Genomic DNA, 20,671 nt, shown 5'->3' with positions numbered 1-20,671 from the left:
GCGAGGGCGGGGCCGCCGCCGCTGTCGCCTCGCGGAGCCGCGCGCTGTCCCCGCGGCCGCTCCTGCGGCGCCCGGAGATCCGCGCGGCTCAGGGATCGCGCCGCGGCCGCCGCCCTGGGCTGGACGTCGGTGACCGCTGTCGCCGGCGGCGGAAACGGAGCGGCGCTCGTTCCTTGGCCGGCCCGGGCGCGGCGGACCCGGCGGCGGCGGGAAGGTGAGGCGGTGTGGGCGCCGGGGTCTGTCGGTCACGGAGCAGGAGCGGCGAGGCGACCGCTCTGCGGGGAGAGGCCGCGGCCGCCGAACCCCCGTCCTGGCCTCGCTTCTGCCTGCCGCGTTCATTCGTACGGGCGGGAGCCGGGCCCGGGGCCCAGGCCGCGGCGCAAGCGGGGCCGTGGCGGAAGCCGGGGCGCCGCAGCTGCCGGGCCGTGCATCGGGCAGACACAACACCGGCGGCTGCTAAAGCCTTGCCGAGGGACAAAGACAGGGATAAAGTAGAATGTCTTCAAAATCTCCGTTCTCTTCTTGTACTCTTGTGCTTGTGAAGCGATGAGGAGACAGGGTTGCTTGGTCGAGAACTTGCCCTCCGATCTTGTGAAGTGCCCGATAGAGCAAGATGTGAATTCCTTCCGTGTAGCTTTAGGCATAATTAGAGTGTGAAAATAGCAGTTGTGAATTTTACAGTGAGTAAAGGAAGGTGAGTGACATATAGAGGATATGAGTGGGGTGCCTGACTCTATTCTTAAAACCTCAGAGAAGCTGAATGCATGTGACATAATTTTTGGTTTCGTTCTGTGGCACGAAAAGAAAACCCAAAAAACTCCCTGCCTAATCTTACAAGAAAGAGAAAATAGCCTCTGTGCGGACCATTGAGCAGAGTTTTCCGGAAGCCTTACTGAAGAAAAAACAACCTATTGAATTGCAGTCTTTCATGTTAAACTTTTTTGGTCTTGGCAAATGTCTCTGTTATCCTAAAACAGGTATATTGAGGATGACTTGGAAGAAGAATGTGGTATGGCTGCTGCAGGACTTCATATTTGAAAAGTCTTGTCATCTGTGTTAGATGAGATTGTCATTTTTGTCTCTGTGGCAGCAGCGCCTGCCTGTTGTGAATTTGTGATTTTTCACGCAGGGAATAAAACTTTAGTTATATAGGAGTCATCTTTTAGAAACCTGCATGGGTTGTTTTTTCTGGTGTTATTCATAACACCTAAACTTATTTACAGTAGAAGAGAAGAAGAGAAATGTTTTTTCTTTTTTATTTTCATTTTTATTTGAAGTAGTTTACTTGAGTTTTCTTATTTGCATGTGGATTTCACACCATGGGAAGAGGGGAAAGCGTGGGATGGAAGTCAATAAGTAAATTCGAGCTCTGAGGAAGTGTCATTCCTGATGGTTTTTCTGTTTTCCAATGACTTGCATTCCTAGCTAGTATCAATTATAAAAGTTAAATGGTTTCACAAGCATCCCAAATGTAATTTTTTTATAACCATTTCTCTTTTTCATTAAAGGTGAATATCAACTACAGTAAGATAGCTCTGAATACTAGTTTTGTTGTTAAATTAACTTTCAACCCATTAATTGCCTTACTGGATGTGAATTCTTCAAGTTACCAGAATGGCTCTGGCTGTGATGCTGCTGAATGGTGCTTCCTTCCATGGTGGATGCTGCAGGCACAAGGTTTTCCTCTCCTTACTTGGACCTCTCCTCAGCAATTCAAAATTGTACAGCAGCTACAGGAGGCCAGGGGCAGAGCCTGAGAAAAAACTGTCTTGGCAGAATGCTGATTTCAGCTTTAAGAAGGGCATTGATCACCTGAAGACTCAGCTAAGCTTGCTGAGGAAGGAAACCCAAGATTATTTACGAGGACCTGGAGGCCATCCATTAAGTCACCACGTGTTGGAACAAACAAGGGTGTTGTGGCAGTTTAGGAGCCAAGAAGATTTAAATAAATGGGTTATTTCCTCTGATGTGGAGATTGGAGGGAAAAGTAAAGTTTACATCAAATTGGGTAGGAATAACCAGGCTGCTTTTCTGTATGGAACCCTCAACACAGAAGTACCTCGTGATGGGGAGACAAAATACAGTGGATATTGCAGTATGAGATCCAGACCAGCAGTGGTAAGTACAGTTCTGTGTTTGCACAGCTTCTGCTACTGAATCTGAGGGTCTTTGTAGAAACCCAGTGACAGCAAGTGGTCTGCTCTTTCCTGCTGATCACTTTCAGGAGTACTGCATTTTCTCTCAGAGATGTAATTGCTGCTGTGCCCACTTTGACCTGAAAGGAACTTAAACGACATCTTGGATTTTGTTTTCCTTTCTTAGAAAAGGAATACATATTTGATCATTTACTCACATATAATAGACAGACCTGTTTGCAGCATCCTTACAAATGAAGGATCTGGAATGAAGCTTTATGTCCAAAATTAGTATGATTAAAGTAGATATCTTTTTAAATTTGAAGTTAATTGAATGCGTCACAAGTAAGAATTTTCTGGGCTTTAACTTGGTTTATTCATCAGACTTGGTTAGGGTGAATGAATTCATTTTCTCACGGGAACAGAAAACAATGCTTTGAAATGTACTTTTTAAAAGGTCTGCCTCCTACTGTACATCAGAAAAAGCAAGACACAAATCTTTGATAGCTCAGAATTGAGCAAAATAGAACCAGAAATGGGTGTGCTTACTACAGGTACTGCTTGTTTCATCCCTTATTTCTAAGTACCTTTAAAAGCAAAGGAACATTTTCATGTACTGGATAAAATCCTTAAACATTTAATGTGTTCTGTTGTTTGTATCTTGGCACAAGTACTCAGGTAAAATAATTTCTGGGCCAGAATACTGGGGAGCAGAGAATATCATTAAGCAAAATCAATGGGTAAATGAGAGAGATATGAACACTGATTAAATTGTGACATTGGATCAGATGGGTGGAACAACAAGTGGAGTCTTGTCTGAGTTAACTCTCAAGACTGCTACTGACTTGTGCAAATGTGACTCAAACTTTCACCTCCTAATTCTGAAGTAGGGGACTGTATCAGTCCATCTTTATTTAAGTAGAAAAGCTCAAAACTGTTAAAAGCACAAAATCAAGTAGGCCTTATATTTATATATTCACAATCTACTTATTCTGTTACCTAGAAGATGAGTTGGTAGAGCAATAGCTGAGAGGTAACCATAGTAGTGCTGTAAAATAAAGGGGAAACATCTGAATTTTTGGTGCTAATTTTGACTTCTTGGCAATTCCAGCCAAGAATAACCCTGCCCCTCATTGCAAGTGACCTCAGTGTACCTCTCTGAAGATTCTTGGATATGCCAACATGCAAATGACAACATCAGGATTTTTCAGATCTTTGGAAAAAATGCAATAAAGAATTAGACATGCTTGCAATCTTATTATTTTACACAGCTAATGAAAAAAAATATTGGAAAATGTTAAGTGCTCCCAGTGTTCATTAGTCTTCAATTGGGAAGTTATCAAAGGGGATAAAATATTTCACTGCTTCAATTTCCTGTCATCACTTCTGAATTATCTAGAACTGACCACAGAATATTAAACTTAGTGAACTACATAAGTGTTGATCTACCACTGTAGCATTTGTGTACTTGTCTGGTAGGGATTTCAGTCCTAGGAAGGAGGTCTGATTTCTGATAGTTACAAGATTGTGGCTTAGAATGAAAGCGTGGGTCCTCAGAGTAGCAATATTGCAATTTGTGGTCTCTAATACAGTTCTTCAAGAAATTCGGTGAGCTCAGCAGCCAAGGTGAAGGAAACTCTGTGAACTCAGCAGCAAGGATGGCGGCAGAGTAGCTGTGTTCACTGTGTTACAATAAATACTACCTGACATAGTAACAAGTGCAGTGTGTTCACTCTGTTATGGTAACAAGGGCATGATACTGATACAGTAACAAGAGCAATGATCAAAGCAACAATGGCTGTTCCTCATAAGGGAAGTGTACCTCTATTAAGAAGCAATAATTCTATTTATCAATAATTTGTAGGGATCTTTTAACAGGAGGAAGTATTATGACTGGTCAAATTTCAACAGTCTGTATTTACGTATCCGTGGTGATGGGAGACCTTGGATGGTAAACATTTATACAGACCCTTACTTCTCTCATCAAAAGGATGACCTCTACAGCTACTTCATGTTCACCCGAGGAGGCCCATACTGGGAGGAAATAAAGGTGAGCTTATGAATTTTTTGAACTAATGAGACTGTCTTGAGGTCCTGACCAATGGAGGTCCCCCCATGGGGAAGGGGAATTCTTTCAACCTTCACAGTTTGTTCCTATTGCTGTCCACTCGACATTTTCATTATACAATAGACATGTGCCTTTGGGAGTTCCCAAAAGCGCACTAGGGGGGGGCACACTGTGTCAATTGTGTTAAAGAGTTGATCCACCATATGTTCCTCTGATTGCCTACTCTTGGCTCTTACTGGAGTAATAGGATAGGTACAGCAACCGAAACTTAGCAGGTGTTGCCTGGAATATTCTCTACGATAACCATTTTATCTGTAGTACAAATGGGTGTAGGCTGATGTAGGATTTGTTCCATGCAACAAGATTTGCTTAACTCAGTCTCTCTGTATGGATGCTGAATGTGAGAAAGCAGGCAGGGAGCACAGTGTCTGTGTGGAACTAGTTCTCACTCTGGCCTGAGAAATCATAAGGAATCCAAGCAGTCCTTGGAGAAGGAAAACAACCTTTGCAGGTGTTGTTTGGATCCTTGTTGTTTACTCGCAAGAAACAGTCAAGGGGTGTTGTTCCTAATTGTCCAATAATAGTGATGTGTTGGTTTAATGACCAATGAGAGTTTTACCTTTCGGACCTTCTCGGACCTGTCTGTAAAAGAAGATCAGGAATAATAAAACTTGCTCTCTTGTGCAACCCAGAAGAGAGTCTATGTCGTACTGCTTCACCCTTCCTAATGTAGTGTGACACTCTGGAGTCAGACAGACTCAAGAGTTGGGGATTTGTCATTTGTCACCCTTGACTCTGTGACACAAAATAGTATTTTTAAGAAGTGCAAGTTGCAGCTCTTTTCTGGTGCAACTTTGGAACCTTTTGTAATTATCTGATGACAACAACAGGGAGGTTTGCACATCCTTATGCATTGGTGTTGAGTGCTCCATGATACCATTGTCCAATCACGTGGGAACAGCCTGTTGTTTCACGGATGAGGAGCCAGGAGGGTTAAAGTTGGAGTGTCGTTGCTGTCTTGGATGTTTTCATCTCACCCTCACCAGCCACCAGCCAGCCCTGCTTTCTTGCTCCCACTACTTTCAGAGAAATTTTCACATTATCCTGAAATGTTTTGCTGGAGGTACTGATGTCTGAGTATGAAGTTTGCACTGTGAATCCACAGCCTGGGTACAGATGAGCTGTCAGTATGTACCCATGCTGGACTTTGCAGGAATTTCTGGCTTATGTTTTCATGTTATTGGAAGGAGATATCTCCATGTAAACAGCCACCTTCTGTGCTGCAGCCTTCCATTGTGTCCTGACAGGGTAATGCTCCTGTGGGATGGCTACAGCTGCCACTGGACAGGGTGGGCCTGGAACTGGCTGTGAATGGCCAGTTGAAAGGGTTAATGTGGCCCATTTCTTTGTGCCAGTTTTATGTACCCAACCAATGCCAGTACCAAATATAGCAGAGTGTTACTTTACTAACACGTTATTTTCTTTTCCCTGTTTCTATTTTATATACTAGTGACACTAAAGTCTGATGTTTTGTTTTGTTTTGTTTACGTCAGATTCCATTCTCCAAATTCTTTTTCTCCAGTCGGGGAAGAGTCCAGGATAACCAGCATCCTGTCTGGTTAGACAAGGCAAGTTTTCTGTAGGCTTTATTTGAAAAGGCAGTATAAGGAGCACATAACTGCTCTGTAAGAAAGTCAGAAATTACTAATATAGATAACTTACAAATTCTCTAATGTTTGTGAATTTGAAATTCAAGGGCCTCTTCATATTATAAGATAGTTATTCTCATGTATGGTAAATGAAAACATAAAGTTGTAAATGGGGTATTTAAAAATATTTACTAGGAGTTAAAGGGACAAATCAGTTACTTGATCTAAGCATCCTCCACTGAAGTTTTGCTGATGGTTATTTTATGTGTAGCAGTTGACAGTAAAAACTATGCACTTGCAGTGTAATTTTACAAACATATTTTAAAAAAACCCAAAAATCAGGAAAGCAGCATGAAGGTAGTTTAAGAAATCTTAATAAAATGTCTTGGTCACACACAGAATATTTGGAGTTGGAAGGGACCCACAGGGACCATCAAGCCCAACTCTTAAATGAATGTCCCTCGTGGTACTAATGTATGTTTTCCTAGGAACCTGGAAAGGCAGAAAATAGTTGTTAAATAGGAATAAAAAAGGCAGGAAACAGTCAATTTATCTAGGGCTTGCAAAGGACTAGATTCTTAAGAGCTGAGAGTTTAGGTGACTCTCATAGGTTATCTCTAACAATGTGATTTGAAGAAAAGGAGCTTTAAAAACTCTCTGGGCTCCAAAAACCAAGGGTCTGCTTGTAGAGCTTGCTGCTGAGGAAGGAATAGCATTGAAAGCATTACAATGATCCAGAGGAGTGCCAGTGCATTTACCCAGCTTTGTTCTGTTATTTATTTAGCATGTATTTGCAATATATGTTTAGACTCAGTCCACATTTTTTTCATCTGACACATCCTGGGCATTATTTTCCCAAACTTACAGCAGTCCTTAAAATCATTGGCACTGCTCAGACCTGCACTTTCAGCTGGGCTTTGGGGCAGTTCATGAGGTGGTCTGCACTGGTGACTCGACTGAGCTGTTAACAGTGGAGGTATTTTGTAACATGTGAGAGCTGAGGCAGCATTCAGACAAGCCACAGGCTAATAGAAAGCATGCTATGCATTCTTATATTAAGAACATTATTCTAATTGAAATTCCAGTGGCTAAGAACTTTTTCTTACTGTTAAACTCAGTAATTAAGTTTCATGCCAGCTTAAAATTAAGTTCTAAAATATCTGGTTTGGTGTTTTCACAAAGTAGATGGTGCTTCACTTTATCTAGAATGATCCTGTCCATCCTTAATTCTTTCATGAATAAGAAAAACAAAGATGTATTTAATAAGTTGTGAGTTTATGAAAATGTATTTAGAAACCCAATTGTGGTGAAAGTGGCTGTACACAAACAATGAAGGATAAAAGTAACTGTTGCTTTAGGCTCAGGCCATTTTAAATCAAGGGTTTATTAACACAGTGGTAGAAAGGCAAATGTGGCATCATTTCCCACTGAGCGCTGTATTGAAAATGGGGTAGTGAAGTGTTCAAGCCTTAAAAAATGCTGCTGCATTTTGAATAAATACCAGTTTAAAGATGGCTGTGAACGGTAAAATGTGTAAAATACAGAAGGGGGAGATCCAATGTTATAAGTACTGTTCTACCCTCTGTGTCTTTTAATTAGGTTAGAACCCTTGGATTCACCATTGGAGATAAAGTAGATGGTCCATTCCAGCTGGAGATTGATTTTATTGGTCTGCTAAATGACAGAGCTCATAGAGAAGAGTTTGCCTATGAAACATATGACAAGAACACTCCAGTCTAAGTTGGGCTGGTCTCATTTGAAAAAGTTCTTCAGATAGTTTATTTTTATAAAATACTTCTTAATGTGTGGCTTTTAACAACTTGAAGAGTCTATGTAAACATAAAAGAGATAAGCGCATGAAGTGTGACACCACTGGCATCATTAAACTTCCAAATACAGAATCCTGGAGAGACTGTACAGAGATGGATTGCAATGGTGCCTGAGAGCAGTTGTGATATTCTTGCAAAGTAGTAACTCTTCCCTGGCTAAGTTTTGGCTTTTGTCCTGACCTTTACTGAAATAAAAGCATTTCATGAGTTTGTTGTTCTTTTTTTGTCCAACACTTTCATTTTCTACATTACATAATTTGTTGATAGGTGCAAAACACTTGCATCTACTAGTTTTAAACTGGAAAAGGTATGAGAATTAATCCTCTGAGGACTGGTGTGACTCTGCTACTAAAACTTACAAAGAGCAGCAGCAGAAGTGCAAAAGGCAGAAGTATTTCAACCTTTAGCTTTGGCTCCTCTAGAAAGCTAAAAAAAGAAAAAGCTGCCACTGCCAAGATGGAAATAAGAGCTATGCAGCAGGCTTGACTTTTTTCCTTCAGAGCTGTTGAAGATAATCCTACAATGTTACAGAGCCAAGGCTGTTGGAAAGAAGTAATACTCCAAAGGAGGGGTGGGAGGAAAGCCCCAGCTCTGTCTGCTCCCTAAGGAGGCACAGCTTGGCCTAGCACCGTTACAGGACAGAGCAGACCCCACTTTTGCTGTGTGCAGTTAGCCTAACTCAGCTCTGCTGGAAGAATTCACAGCCTCAACTGCTGTCACAGAACCTTAATACCTCCCCTTTTCAGAGTAGTCCAGTTTTTAGTAATTCAAGATAGGCACTCGGCCCTTGCTTTGTATAGTGTATGTTTCAGCTGTCACAAATTTAAGTAATCAAAGCACTGACCTCCTCCACAGTGATCTTGTTTAAATATACTTTAGAAATATTAAGTGTTCCTGTATTTTACATGGAAAGACAACAATGAAGCAAGCTGAAACAGAATCTTGTACTTTCATTTGCCTTTTGCACAGAATTCAACAGCTTAATTGTAGAAGAAGGATATGAAGGTTATTGTTTCTAAAGATACCAGAACATCTTTCACAGAGTGGGAGGCAGGTGAGTTGGTGAGGAAAACTTGGCACAGGGAACCATAGCAGTAAATACAAGTGTGAACAAAGAGTGCTACAGTGAGGAAGCAGGTACTCTACTAAATGATAAAGCCAGTGAGAAACAGAACATATACAAAATATTTATTTTCCCCATTACATTTATTTTAAAAATTGCTTTTTCTTGACACTGCAACATCTATTTGATGGGATACTAAATTCAGTGAAACATTTACTTGCTCAACAGCTGAAAACAACTGCTAAATTACCTTTCTAGTTCTATCCCTATCCAATCCAGACAACTTTTCTAATGTATTTTTTTTAATGTAAGAATAACAACTGCTTTTAAAACCAAGGTATTGAATGTGCCTCAACACTTATAACCTCTTTTAAGCATCTTAGAGATGAAAAGCAAGAGAGTTTTATTAGCCACAGGAAGGAACAAAAAACTGCTCAAAGCATTCAGATGGCAATTTGTAAATTCATAAATTTGTAAATTTGTGACTTTTTAAAAACAGTTAGTTTACAATTATGTTATCCATTAGTTTTCCAAAGAGCTTCCATATTTTTTCTTCTCTTATGAAACAGAATTTCAAAGGATACAATTGGAAATGCTAAATAATTGCTGTAACTTAGAGAATTTAAGGTTTGATCTAGAGAACATGGGAAAGAGGTACTTCCAACTCTGGTCATTTTGAATACTAACATTTTGAAGCTTGCTATCCAAAGCCTGCATTCTAGCATGCAACAAGTGCATTCCGATGCACAAGTCTATCCTAAGTTGCAAGGAGGCTTCTTGGGCATCTTTTTTCCACTCATATTTTCTTCTTTAACATCTTTAAGAGAATGAAAATGAAAATATGAAGCAACAAGAGAGTTCTAAGCCCTTGAAAGTTTAGAATTCTCATCTCAGTGGAGAAATTAATCACAGAAACATTATGCTCAGGGCACATTACAAGGTCTCATTAATTGCTGCTCTCTAGATTCCACTAGCTAAAAGCAACCTGAACCATACATGGACAGCACAAGCCTTTACATGAGAAGAACAGTATTTACAATGTCTTAGATACTCCTTATTCATCCTAACACACAGATAGGCCTCTACGTTTTCCAAGAGTGTGAGCCTTTTTCTTTTTTCTGTCTTGCTCAAGTGTCTCACGCCTTTCTTCCCTGGAGGGGAAAAAAAAAGAGACCATGTTTATTAAAGGTAGAGACACAAGCAACCAAAGGAATCTGAAGCTGACCACAACACAAGATTAATCAGTGCACTGCCTTTGCCATGGGCAGAGATAACAGTACTGTTATGGACTGAACTCAAACATTCAGGCAAATACTTCTGCTCAGAGATGCAGGTCTAATATTTCAGCATGTCAACATTGACAGCTTCTTCCAAGATAAAGGTAAATCTCCAAGTTCTGGAACTGATACTGTTCATGGAAAAAAGTCCAACAAATTCAGAACAGCCTTTTGTTGGCCTTCCTGAAATTGAACAGTCATTGGAGGGAAAAATGGCTTTAATACAAAAGTATTCTTTCCCAAAATACATTTAAGTCCTAAGAAGACAAATGAATCATATTTTAAGTAACACTATCTAGAAAGTGTTAGAAACACTCTAAAGAGTGGTGTACTTACCTTGTCTGGAGATGTGGCTGTTTGTAATTTTTCTTATGTGAACAGATAGTGCTACCACCAGATCTACTGAGAACAGCATTTTCTTTAGGTTCTCCCCACGGTTTTAGTCGTCCTATAATTTAGGGGCAAAAAGAGAGACTAGTTTAATAGTTTTGTAATTGTGTGCTTAACTTCTTATCATGAATTTATCCTAGCTAGCCTGTTTCTTGCTGAATGTCTTGAAGATGAAGCACCCCTTTAAGCTGTTTCACCAGCCCATTCCTTACAAGTAGTTCTTCTGTAAGTAGTAACAGGTGACTGTTCTTAGAAGTAACGCTCACCATGCAAAGTTCAGTTTCTCACACGACATTAAAAAAAACCACCTGGTTGTGTACAGAATATTTCATATTTCCTGTACATACAGCTATTCAGTGGAATACAAGTATATTTATTCTTCTATTTATGGGCTTTTGGTCATGAAATCTTCAGTGGGAAGGCTCTTAAAGCATATATTAAGAAGAAATTTAACATCAGACTGTGTAGGAAGCCAGAGAGAAAGGAAAAGGGACAAAAGGAGACTGTAAACTTTGCTCTCACTATTTGTATCAATGCACCCCTGTAGGAGCAGCTGAGTGTAAGGGGTGTGACCAACACAGACTGCACAGGGTCACAAAGGTCACGGTACCTTTGTGTGGCTGATACCGAAGTGGCCGAGAGAGACTTGCTTTGAGATCAAATGTCTTCTTTCCACTTGAGGGTTCCACAGATTGAGCTCCAAACTTGAAAGGGGTAAGAACTACAAAAGGTATCAAGATAACACAGTTAGACTAGCAAGAGCATCAATGTACACAGAAAATAGGAAAGTACCTGTGAAGACCACACTACAATTATCAAGACCAAAGAGCCATTAAGGGCCCCTGCTGCTACCTCTAAAGACAGAATTGCACAAACACAGCTTACTTGAAATAGGGAGGGCAAGAGTTGTGGTGTGCTGGCCCTTCAGCTATGATTCTACTATGGAAGAACACAAGCTCCATTTGTTTTTCTAGTCCTTCAAGGCAAATTATATGTTTCTTCTATGCCTATTTGGAACCAAGTGGTTTTTCATGTTAAACAAAGAGGCAATTCTTTTGGAACAGGCCAGCTTTAGATCAGCATGGGGCTTTGCTTGCCCCTTAAAAACATCAGTGTTATTATACGGTAAAAACCAGGAAGCTCTGGGTTCTTGACCTGTGCCAATATCCCTGTGATGCTACAGGTGTCAATGGCTGGATAGTAGAACTGTGCTGCTGCAGAGATTCTTAGTAATCAGAAGACTGATTTTTCTTAATTTTTGTTCCCGAGTTGATCAGGGTGCTGAGGCGGACAACAGGTTGTCCTAAAGCACAGCTAGAAGCCTGATGCATGCCAACCCCATAAGGAGAATGAGACCTCTGAGAAGGTGTCAGAAATTCCTCTCTGTGCAGATGGGGTGTCCCTGTATCTGCTATATGAATCTTTTGCTATGTAGTCCCTAAAAGTCTGGAATATTTTCTTTTCTCTGTTCTGTAGGTAGCTAGACACCATATGTTTAAGTCATGGCACCTAAAAATTTTAGTCAAATCACTGGAAAACAGAAGGAAACAAAGAAACTACTGCAGTTCCTGAAGAACCAGTCATAAATTAGAGAATTAAATTAAAACCTGGGTCTACATGACATTCAGTTGTTAAAAGCTTGTATGGTAATTCAGTAAGACAAAAGTCGTGATCTGAAAGAGCCAAATATTCACCATCCACTTTACCCTTTGATGCAGTCAGATCATTATTTCCCTTGCTGTTCTTCTGAGTTATTAGTTTGCAGCTCTTTTGAGTGTCTGGTGTGCAGATCTCCTCCATGTATGGAGACATTCGAGATGGAGTCTTGGTAAGAGAGCGTTTGTGCTCATTATCTTTTGTGGCTTCTGAGAACCTGAAAGGTTTTAGAAATATGAAGACAAATTTAGTCACCTACAAGGAATGTAAGCAATGTGCTGGAATATAGAAGGTTCTGCATTCTATTTTTATTACAGGTAGAAAGATTTACTATGTGAAAGATGTTCACAGCTCATACAAAACTGTACTAAAATACCTTGCTGGTATAACACTAAGTTTTGAGCCAGTCTTAATAGCAGTAAGTAATATTAGAAACTCCAAATAACTGACTTACTTGTTATTTTGAAAAGCAAATATATTTGGGTGCGATAAGCTAGTAGATTTATTCACCGACAGATATAATTGACTTTAGAGCTGGATTCTGCAGTAAAGCATTACATATTTCATTAGCTTCAAAATTCAAATTAAGAAGAACTGGAAGACAACTAACAGAATGCTAGGCCTCAATGACCTACAAGAGGAAGAAGCTGAAAATTTTGAAACACACAAATTACCTGCATACCAAGACACACACATTCCATATGTATATGTGTATACAGACACTTTTAATGAATACCTGTGATCACTTATATATGTATACATGCATAAAATTAAAAATCTTGAAAGAAGGTACTGAGAATAAGCTATAAGCTTGCAAGATTTACAAAGACACAGAGTAAATCTTGAAGAAAGCTCTTTTTGTGGACAAGCAAATTTATGATGAAGTACAGCTTGCAAGGTCCACCACAGTGCAACTTTGGATGAATTGAATTTCAAAAGCAAATTCTGAAAGTAATGTTTTGGTTCACATATTGCAAGGAATCAGTTAGGGCTGCAGTGAAGACATCCAAGTGGACACTAGAGGCAGCGTATTTTTTACATTGGTTATCTGTTGAAATCAAAGAGGACGTTTAATGTAAAAACAAAGCCACTAAGTTTTTAAACTTGATTTTGACCTTTGAACAGCAGAAGACTTGCATTTCAAAGTCACATAATTATAGATTATCAGACACCAATAGGAAAAGTTGCATTATCTGACTTGAAAACAACAATCCCACACACTTTAGTCAGGGACAAAAACAAGGCCCAGCAGCATGATCTTGGCATGCAAAAGGTAAAAAGTGAAGGTCGTCAGAGAAAGTAACACAACAAAGGCCAGCAAACAACTGTGTATTGTTAGCAAAGGGAGAATGTCTAATCAGAACTTCAGTAACTGTGGAAAGTTTAGGAAACTGATTAAAGTCAAAATTAGTATAGTAGTCAGAAATCAACAAAGAAATAGTAGAAATAAAGGCTCTCACTAGAAATCCAAGCAAAAGGACATTCATCAATAGGGTATCATAAGGACTGTCCTTTCAATTCTTTCTTTTAAAGGATTTCTTGATCAATACTCCAGGAAAATTATTAAGTGAATAAAACGTACTGATAACAGAAGTTCATGAAGTATTAACACTAATAGGGAATTGGATTGCTGTGTAGGAATGATGACATATAGATGGTGTTCTAAAAGGAAATTAGATGAGGTATAATAGCACTGAGTATGAGTTCATTCATTTAGCAATTCCTCATGACTTCTGGTGTCAGCTTGGTTCCCATCTGCTAGGAACGATCTGCCCATGGTAGTCAATCACAAGAGGACCCCTGCTGTGACACTGAAGGAGAGGGGAAGTAGAGGACAAAATTAAGGAAGTAGCGAAAAACCATTGCAAGACTCACTTGGAATACTGAGGAAAGCTCTGATTTTAAAAACTGACAGATAAATTAATTCAAATAAACTATTAGGTTGCCTGGTAAAATAGAAAACCTAACACAGTAAAAGAAGAAAAATAATTTGCTCGATTTTGCATCATTTGACTTTAGCAAAATGAAAGCCAGGATTTGAGATTCTTCTAACAGACATAAAAATGAAGAATGAAGACACTAACAGCAGAGTGAGGCTTAAACCACTCACAAAGCCAGGCTGAAAGTTAGTAATCAGAATTAGTCTTGCATAGTTCATGTTTGGAAGAGAAATAATGTAGTAAAATCACAGTCAGTATTGATTATTTCATGTGCATCATGTCAAATGGCTTGCTGGTAGCTTTGGTTTGTTCTTTTTACCTGACATTCATTTTGGATGTTGAAAGTACAGAAGGACGGAATGAAGATTTCTGGGACAAAATACTCCGATTAGCAGCATTCAGAGAATTGCGTGGTGAGCGCCGGAAGTTACTCGGAGTGCAGGTGTTGGAGAATTTGCCTCTTTCTGGATTTGGGCTGAATAAAAATCTTTTGCCACTGGCTTGTTTCTAGAGAAAAGCAAATTCTGAGTTACCAGACTGCTGAACATTAGTCTACAAAGCAGCCAAGAAGGGAAAATACACAGTGAATCAGAAGCATACGGCCTCTTCAGTTTTCTCCTTTTTTTTTCCCCCTCTTTAAAAGTATATTTTAAATGTAACTATTTTTATTATTTTTAAATTGACCTGACAACATATACCTTAGAATGTGGAATGTCTTTTTCTGATGATCTTAAGCAATTTGATTTTCTGGTTAGCACCTGCCACTAGTAATTTGTCTGAAGTGTACATTGCTACAATATGTCATTAAAAAAAAACAAATGTAATGTTCAGGAGTTTCATTCATTGTTACTGTTTGATATGGCAGTGTTAGAGTAACTGACCTGAACAATTCCATGGCCATTGACATATTCATTCATACATTCATTGATACATTACTGTCACTTTTCTGAGCTCTACTGCACTTTGTGAGAGGCCCTGTTAGCAGCTTTCACCCATGTGAGGGTGAAATACAAGAACTGAGAACAACACATATTGCATGTATTTTTAAGGAGAATCATACGTAGCCATGGGATGATAGTTCAGGCACAAAAGAGAAACTTAATATTTAATTCCTGCTCTGTGAAAAATAACCTAGCCCTTTGGTTAAATTTTGAATTTGTTTTTAATTCAAACAGTTGTAAACAAAAGTTCCAGAAGATCTTTCACAAAAGTAACTGTGACAATTATTTTTACTCAAAATCAACAAGTTAGTTGTTGGTTTCTACAGCTGTACACTGTTAACATGTAAAATCTTGTATAGTTATATACAAATAACTATATATAACTAGTTATGTAGAACTACAGTTAAATTTCATTTGTTGTAACATTCCACTGCATGTTCACATGACCAGCTACTTACTGATTTAAAGAGACCTTGGTAGGACTTTTACAGAAAGGCCCTGGAAATAAATGTGCCAGCAATGGATATCTTCCTGTGTTATCTCTTACCTTGACTGTGCTGCAATTCTCATTCAGTTTTTTTTTCCTCTCAATGTAGTCAGCAATAGATTCCATTTTCTTGAACTGAGCCTCATGCAACTTCTTAAAGTCTAAGAAGTTCCAAAAATAAGAAGATTCACAGATCAGATATATAGTTCTAAGGATGTTTAGTGCTTAATAGGAGGATTTTGTGACACCTATTGTTATGGTTTGAAAGAAGTCAATCTAATTCAAGGCTATAGACACATCTGACCAAACAGGACCAAAAGAATTTATTTCACCAGCTATGTGGACCTGGTAATCTGGAGGACTAGAGAACCATGGTTTTGGTTGGAAGGGGTCTTTAAAGATTATCTAACCCAAGCCCCAAAATCTGTAGTTAAAGAAAAAAATAAATACTTCTACATTTGAGATAGTTTAATGCATTTTAAGAAGTGATGAACATGAGCTAATGTACAATAGCACAGCACAACCATAGTATTTATAAAGTGAAAACTAAACAAGTAGGAGTAATAGCATGTACGTATTCCTGGTCTTTGAAAATCATTAATGCAAGTATTGTATTGAAAAGTCACCAAAATGTTCAATAAACCAGTTTTTTAACATACATACTAGTCATTTACCACTATGAATTTACAAGCTGGAATATGTACCTTGAAATGTAACATTTGGGAATTTATTTTTTTTGTTTGTTTGCTTGCTTTTTAAGAGAGGATATTCTTCTATTTGAGCAGGAATAGAAATTTGAGTTGCAAGAAATTAAGTTAAGCCTCCCTTTACACAGAGAAAGCACATGTCTTTCTAAAGATGGTAGGTTATCTTACTTGGTGTGGTAGCTGTCATTCCTGTTCTTGCAGACCTAGATGCATGGCCTACACGTACAGGGATCTTCCCTCCTGCAGGATGAGCATTACCTGCTACAGTAAGATTAGACAAAATCATCAGAACTCCTGGAAGATGATTTAAAGTAATCACAGTGTTTTTAAATATTGTTCCAATGTTTGTTTCAAAACATACTTTACCTCCTCAAAGTGGGTTTAGGTTTTGAGAAATAAAATCAGCTGGAATAACACCTCAAGGGCATTCCAAAAGGCACTGAAGCTTTTGAAAGTGTAAAACTCAAATACACTCACATCTCTGAGAACTCCTCCACTAAAAACAAGAGTTCTGAAGTCAAAGCCAGCAAAATTCCTACACTGCAGGATTTGTGGATTTTTGTGTTAAAATGCAGTAAACAAGTAACACAAACTCAAACCAGACCAATTTTCTTCTGGTATCCCCAAAACAAGGAAGAGATCAACAGACATGCCACAAAAATCTTTGAAGACACAATAAAATTATACTTTGGTTATTCTAAGTAGCACAAATTAAAGTTATTTTTATCCAATTTTCTGCTTACACTGTTCTCCCTTACCTTTAGTAGAAGTCCTTTCTGCTTGTTTCTTCTGTCCAGTACCCATCTCTGTATTCTCAATATCTCTCTCTTCAGTTATTTGGTTTTTGTTTTGTAATACCTTCTGTCTCTTTTTGTGCTCACCCTGAGGCACTCCATTTTCTTTCATTTCAGAATGCACCTGCAATTGAAATACACTTTGTTTTACCAGTTTGTTCCAACTGGATATAAAGAAAGGCTGTTGTTCTGAGAACAGTGAGTCAGTGGAACAGATTGCCCAGAGAGGTGCACAGCCTTCATCCCCAAGGGTTTTCAATATCAGATTGGATAAAGCCTAAAGCACTGTGCTCTAACCTCATAGCTGAGTCTACTTTGATTGGGAGATCGAGCAAGAGATTTTCTGAAGTCCAAACTGAATTAACCTGTGAAATACTTACCCTGTTTACTTCACAAACTTTGATATATTAGAAAGCTTTTACCTGCATAGCTCTCCCTTTCAGTATAAAATTGCCTTTATTGATAAAAGTTTATTATTTGCAAGTAAGAATAAGTTCACTGGGGATATTACTTTTTACTGTTGTATTTTTGTGTACTGTACAATTCTCTAGCACTAAAAGACTAATACTCCTCATTTTCTCATTTCCCCCCCCCCCACATCAGTAAAAGTCTTTTAGTCAGTTCTTACCTTACCTACTCTTTGTAACTCAAGAAAAAAAAAATTCTACCTCTATCTCACCTTGAAACTTTCTCTCCCTCAGGCACACAAAGGAATGAAGAACCCTCACAATAAAAAAAAAAATAAATTATAAGGTTTAGGCAATTGTGCAACTTCTGATAATTCTTTCTGTATCAAAAAAGTGAGAACAACCTTGTTTTACATAAATTCTCAAACTAGCCTAAGATTCAGAATACTACAATGAACTGGTGAAAGCAGTCTTACACTCAGATAAAGTGTTTGTAATTTAATATTTCTTAGAGGAATTTATTTTCTTGAAGCAATGACTAGCAAGTAGTGTTTGTTTATTTTGGGACAGACCATAAATAGACAAAAGTCAGTGGTACAAAATACAAAAGACCAGTACCAGAATGCTTGAATATGAATTTTGATATGTGCCTATACACACACAAACATAAATGTATACCATCTATAAATGGTGATTGAAAATAAATCAAGTGTGCTTAAATTATGGTCAGAGGAAGGGAGGACAGTCAGCACACAAAAGCATGCAATGAAAAAAAAAATAAATCACCTGTTTCTCATCAGAAAGCACTGGGTTTTCTTCACTGGCATTACTTTCCTCATGGGAGTTCCTCTTTTTCCTGGTTATTTTCTTATTTTTACCACCTCTTTTTGTAATGTAACACACTGAATCAGACATAATTTCCTCCTGACTGCTTAGTTCATCCAATTTAATGGAAGTAGATGCACTCTTTACAGGATCCTGTAGCAGAAAAATACTATAACTGGAAGATACCTGATGCAAATATAAATTAAATACTCCAGGAAAAGTTTCAATTTTGTTATTGAAAAAGGCATTTTACACAGAGGATAAACAGTACCATGCCATGTAGTAGCACAGTAATCAAGAAATTGGCACTATCTACATTCCCCCAAGCATCAAAGATCATTGTTTGGAGACATTAAATACAATTCCTATAATTGTTTTATCATATTTCATTTTAATAAGATTATAAATGCCCAATATTTTATATTTGAAATCTAACTTGCATGATGTCATGACACTCCCACATTTGTATATTTGTGGAAAACTCTTCATCAATAAAAACAGGCCTCCTTTTTTGCTCATGAAAATTTTAAAAAAGCTGACAAGGTTTGCACAAGTTCTTCAAACCCTTAAAGAAGGTTAAGGGATGCACTTAAAGGGAGATATATTTTAGACAAAGTAGATAAATTACTTTTAATCAGAAACTTCAAAAACATTGCCACACTCAACAAAATAATTCAGCTTACAGAAGACTTCAAAAAAAGTTAAGAAAACAATACACTAAATAAAGGAAGTATCACAACTGTATTGCTTTTGTTACAGTGGAAGTAAATTGCAGTAGGTGCAAAACACTTGCCAATTAGTATCTAGTCACCTTCATTTACACATACAAAATGAATAAAATATTTTTACATTTGGTACTAAATAGTATCTAGAGCCAAAAAAGTAAGAATTAAGTTTTATTCGGTGGAAGATAAATGTTATTGTTCACAGAGAATAGTTTTGTACTCATGCTGAAAAACACATTGTTGATTCTGGCAACTGAAAGGAAATCAGCTCTCAGACATAGAGGCGCTTCAAAACTAACATTAGCACATCTATTTCTATCAGTACATAAGTACTCTAAACTAAGGGCACTAAGAAGAAAAAGGTAATTCTATGACAGTTCCCATTGTGGTCAAAAACACCCTTCAGCACATGCCCTGCTCTATGGGTTACGAGTTAAGATTTACATTTCTTAAAAGCAACAGCTGATTTATTATCAGTTACCATATTTTCACTTTCTTCTTTTGTCCCTTCAAAGTGCCGCCTTAATGATTCCAACAATTTGTCTGCCTGAAGAGAAATCAAAACAACACATGAACCAAACAGTCCATCAAGTCCCTGAAGAGCTGCATAAGCCCAACATGCGTCCTATAAATTGATCTAACAAACAAGAACATTTCCTGAATCCAACAGAATAAGGCATACCTAGGACACCACTTGAATCAGCCAATTAAAGAAAGTGCCTAAGGCCACTGATAAATTTCCACAGAGACAAAAAGATAAATTTCCTTGACTAGGTTTCTCCTGTTCTATTTTCCAGGAGGTCAGTTGTTCAAGGAATGAGACAAACTGTTTTAAGCCCCGCAGTGCAGCTGAATTTGAATTAAAAATGTATCAAATTTCTGCAATTGCTTCTCTTTTCCATACCACACGTAAAGCATTGTTTTCATCCCTCGCATACATTCAGCGGTAATAGTAATAAAATAACAATGAAAACGCGCCGTTGAGAATTCAGCCTATGAAAGACTCTTAGACACCTAAGTGGAAAGGTCAGCATAAAAACAAATCATAATACCCCGAAACTAACATTCCCAGAACAACCGTGAGTCCTGTGAGGGCAGAGAGCTGCCTTGTCCACCCAAGCCGTGGATCTTTCTTTTAAGGTTTTATGACTTCTGCTCTTGCTGGCAGCGCCTGCCAGGAGGGGCCAGGCCGTGTCTCGCATGCCCCTGCAGCTCCCGGCAGGACCCTGCGGCGTCCTTAACTTCCTCGCCCTTAACCGCGGCCCTCTCCTCCCCTAAGGTGCTCTGTCGTCACTGTTCGTCCCACTCCGAGCCGTAAAAAATCTCAAACAAACAAAAAACCAAGCCAATCAAACAGCCACAGCTGGGGTTTCACTGGGGGCAAACAGCGCGGGGACACCAGCGCCCCGCTCTCCCCCTCCCTGAGCGCTTGCCCGCACCGCGGACGGCAGCGCAGCCCCCGGGGCACCCCAGCGCCAAGCCAGGCCCAGGAGAGAGCGCCCCGGGAGGCTGGAGACGCCTTCCCTCGGCTCACGGCCGGGCACGGGGGGCACCCCAGAACCCGGAGCTTCGTGGGCAGCGCTCCCTCGCAGCCGCCCCCACCTCACCCGAAGGTTGGCCCTCAGCCCGGCGGCCTTGGCGATGCGCTGGAGCTCGGCGTATTTCAACGCCTCCAGGGGCGGCAGCGAAGCGAGCGCCATGACAGCAGCTCTGACCGGCCCTGTCCGCCGCGCGCCAACCGACACCGCTCGCACCGCCCCCTCCGTTCGAACTGGCCC

At 39.3% G+C, this 20,671-nt stretch overlaps 2 protein-coding genes across 5 annotated transcripts; one reads left to right on the top strand and one right to left on the bottom strand.

Moving 5' to 3' along the window:
* Positions 1-7,888, top strand: NDUFAF1 (NADH:ubiquinone oxidoreductase complex assembly factor 1). 2 transcript variants are annotated; one of them, XM_058858205.1, is made up of 5 exons: positions 1-214; positions 1,607-2,118; positions 4,000-4,185; positions 5,757-5,831; positions 7,452-7,888. In XM_058858205.1, exons 2-5 carry the CDS (start codon positions 1,615-1,617, stop codon positions 7,590-7,592), a joined length of 906 nt encoding a protein of 301 aa, XP_058714188.1. In that variant the 5' UTR covers positions 1-214; positions 1,607-1,614; the 3' UTR covers positions 7,593-7,888. The 2 variants fall into 2 exon arrangements, with proteins under 2 accessions (XP_058714188.1, XP_058714109.1); XM_058858126.1 differs by having other exon boundaries at positions 1,509-2,118.
* Positions 7,889-8,882: 994 nt separating this feature from the next.
* Positions 8,883-20,627, bottom strand: NUSAP1 (nucleolar and spindle associated protein 1). 3 transcript variants are annotated; one of them, XM_058829468.1, is made up of 11 exons: positions 20,501-20,627; positions 19,375-19,440; positions 18,130-18,321; positions 16,901-17,060; positions 16,311-16,403; positions 15,496-15,596; positions 14,327-14,514; positions 12,118-12,284; positions 11,022-11,132; positions 10,358-10,469; positions 8,883-9,895 (listed from the first exon to the last, which is right to left on the bottom strand). In XM_058829468.1, exons 1-11 carry the CDS (start codon positions 20,591-20,593, stop codon positions 9,808-9,810), a joined length of 1,371 nt encoding a protein of 456 aa, XP_058685451.1. In that variant the 5' UTR covers positions 20,594-20,627; the 3' UTR covers positions 8,883-9,807. The 3 variants fall into 3 exon arrangements, with proteins under 3 accessions (XP_058685451.1, XP_058685449.1, XP_058685450.1); XM_058829466.1 differs by lacking the exon at positions 20,501-20,627 and adding an exon at positions 19,946-20,333; XM_058829467.1 differs by lacking the exon at positions 20,501-20,627 and adding an exon at positions 19,958-20,332.
* Between the last annotated feature and the right edge of the window lie 44 nt (positions 20,628-20,671).

The sequence above is a fragment of the Poecile atricapillus genome, chromosome 1 (genome assembly GCF_030490865.1).
Source record: "Poecile atricapillus isolate bPoeAtr1 chromosome 1, bPoeAtr1.hap1, whole genome shotgun sequence".
NCBI classification, from domain to species: domain Eukaryota; kingdom Metazoa; phylum Chordata; class Aves; order Passeriformes; family Paridae; genus Poecile; species Poecile atricapillus.
The sequence above is the reverse complement of the archived record's forward strand: the minus strand, read 5'-3'. Positions and strand labels throughout refer to the sequence as shown.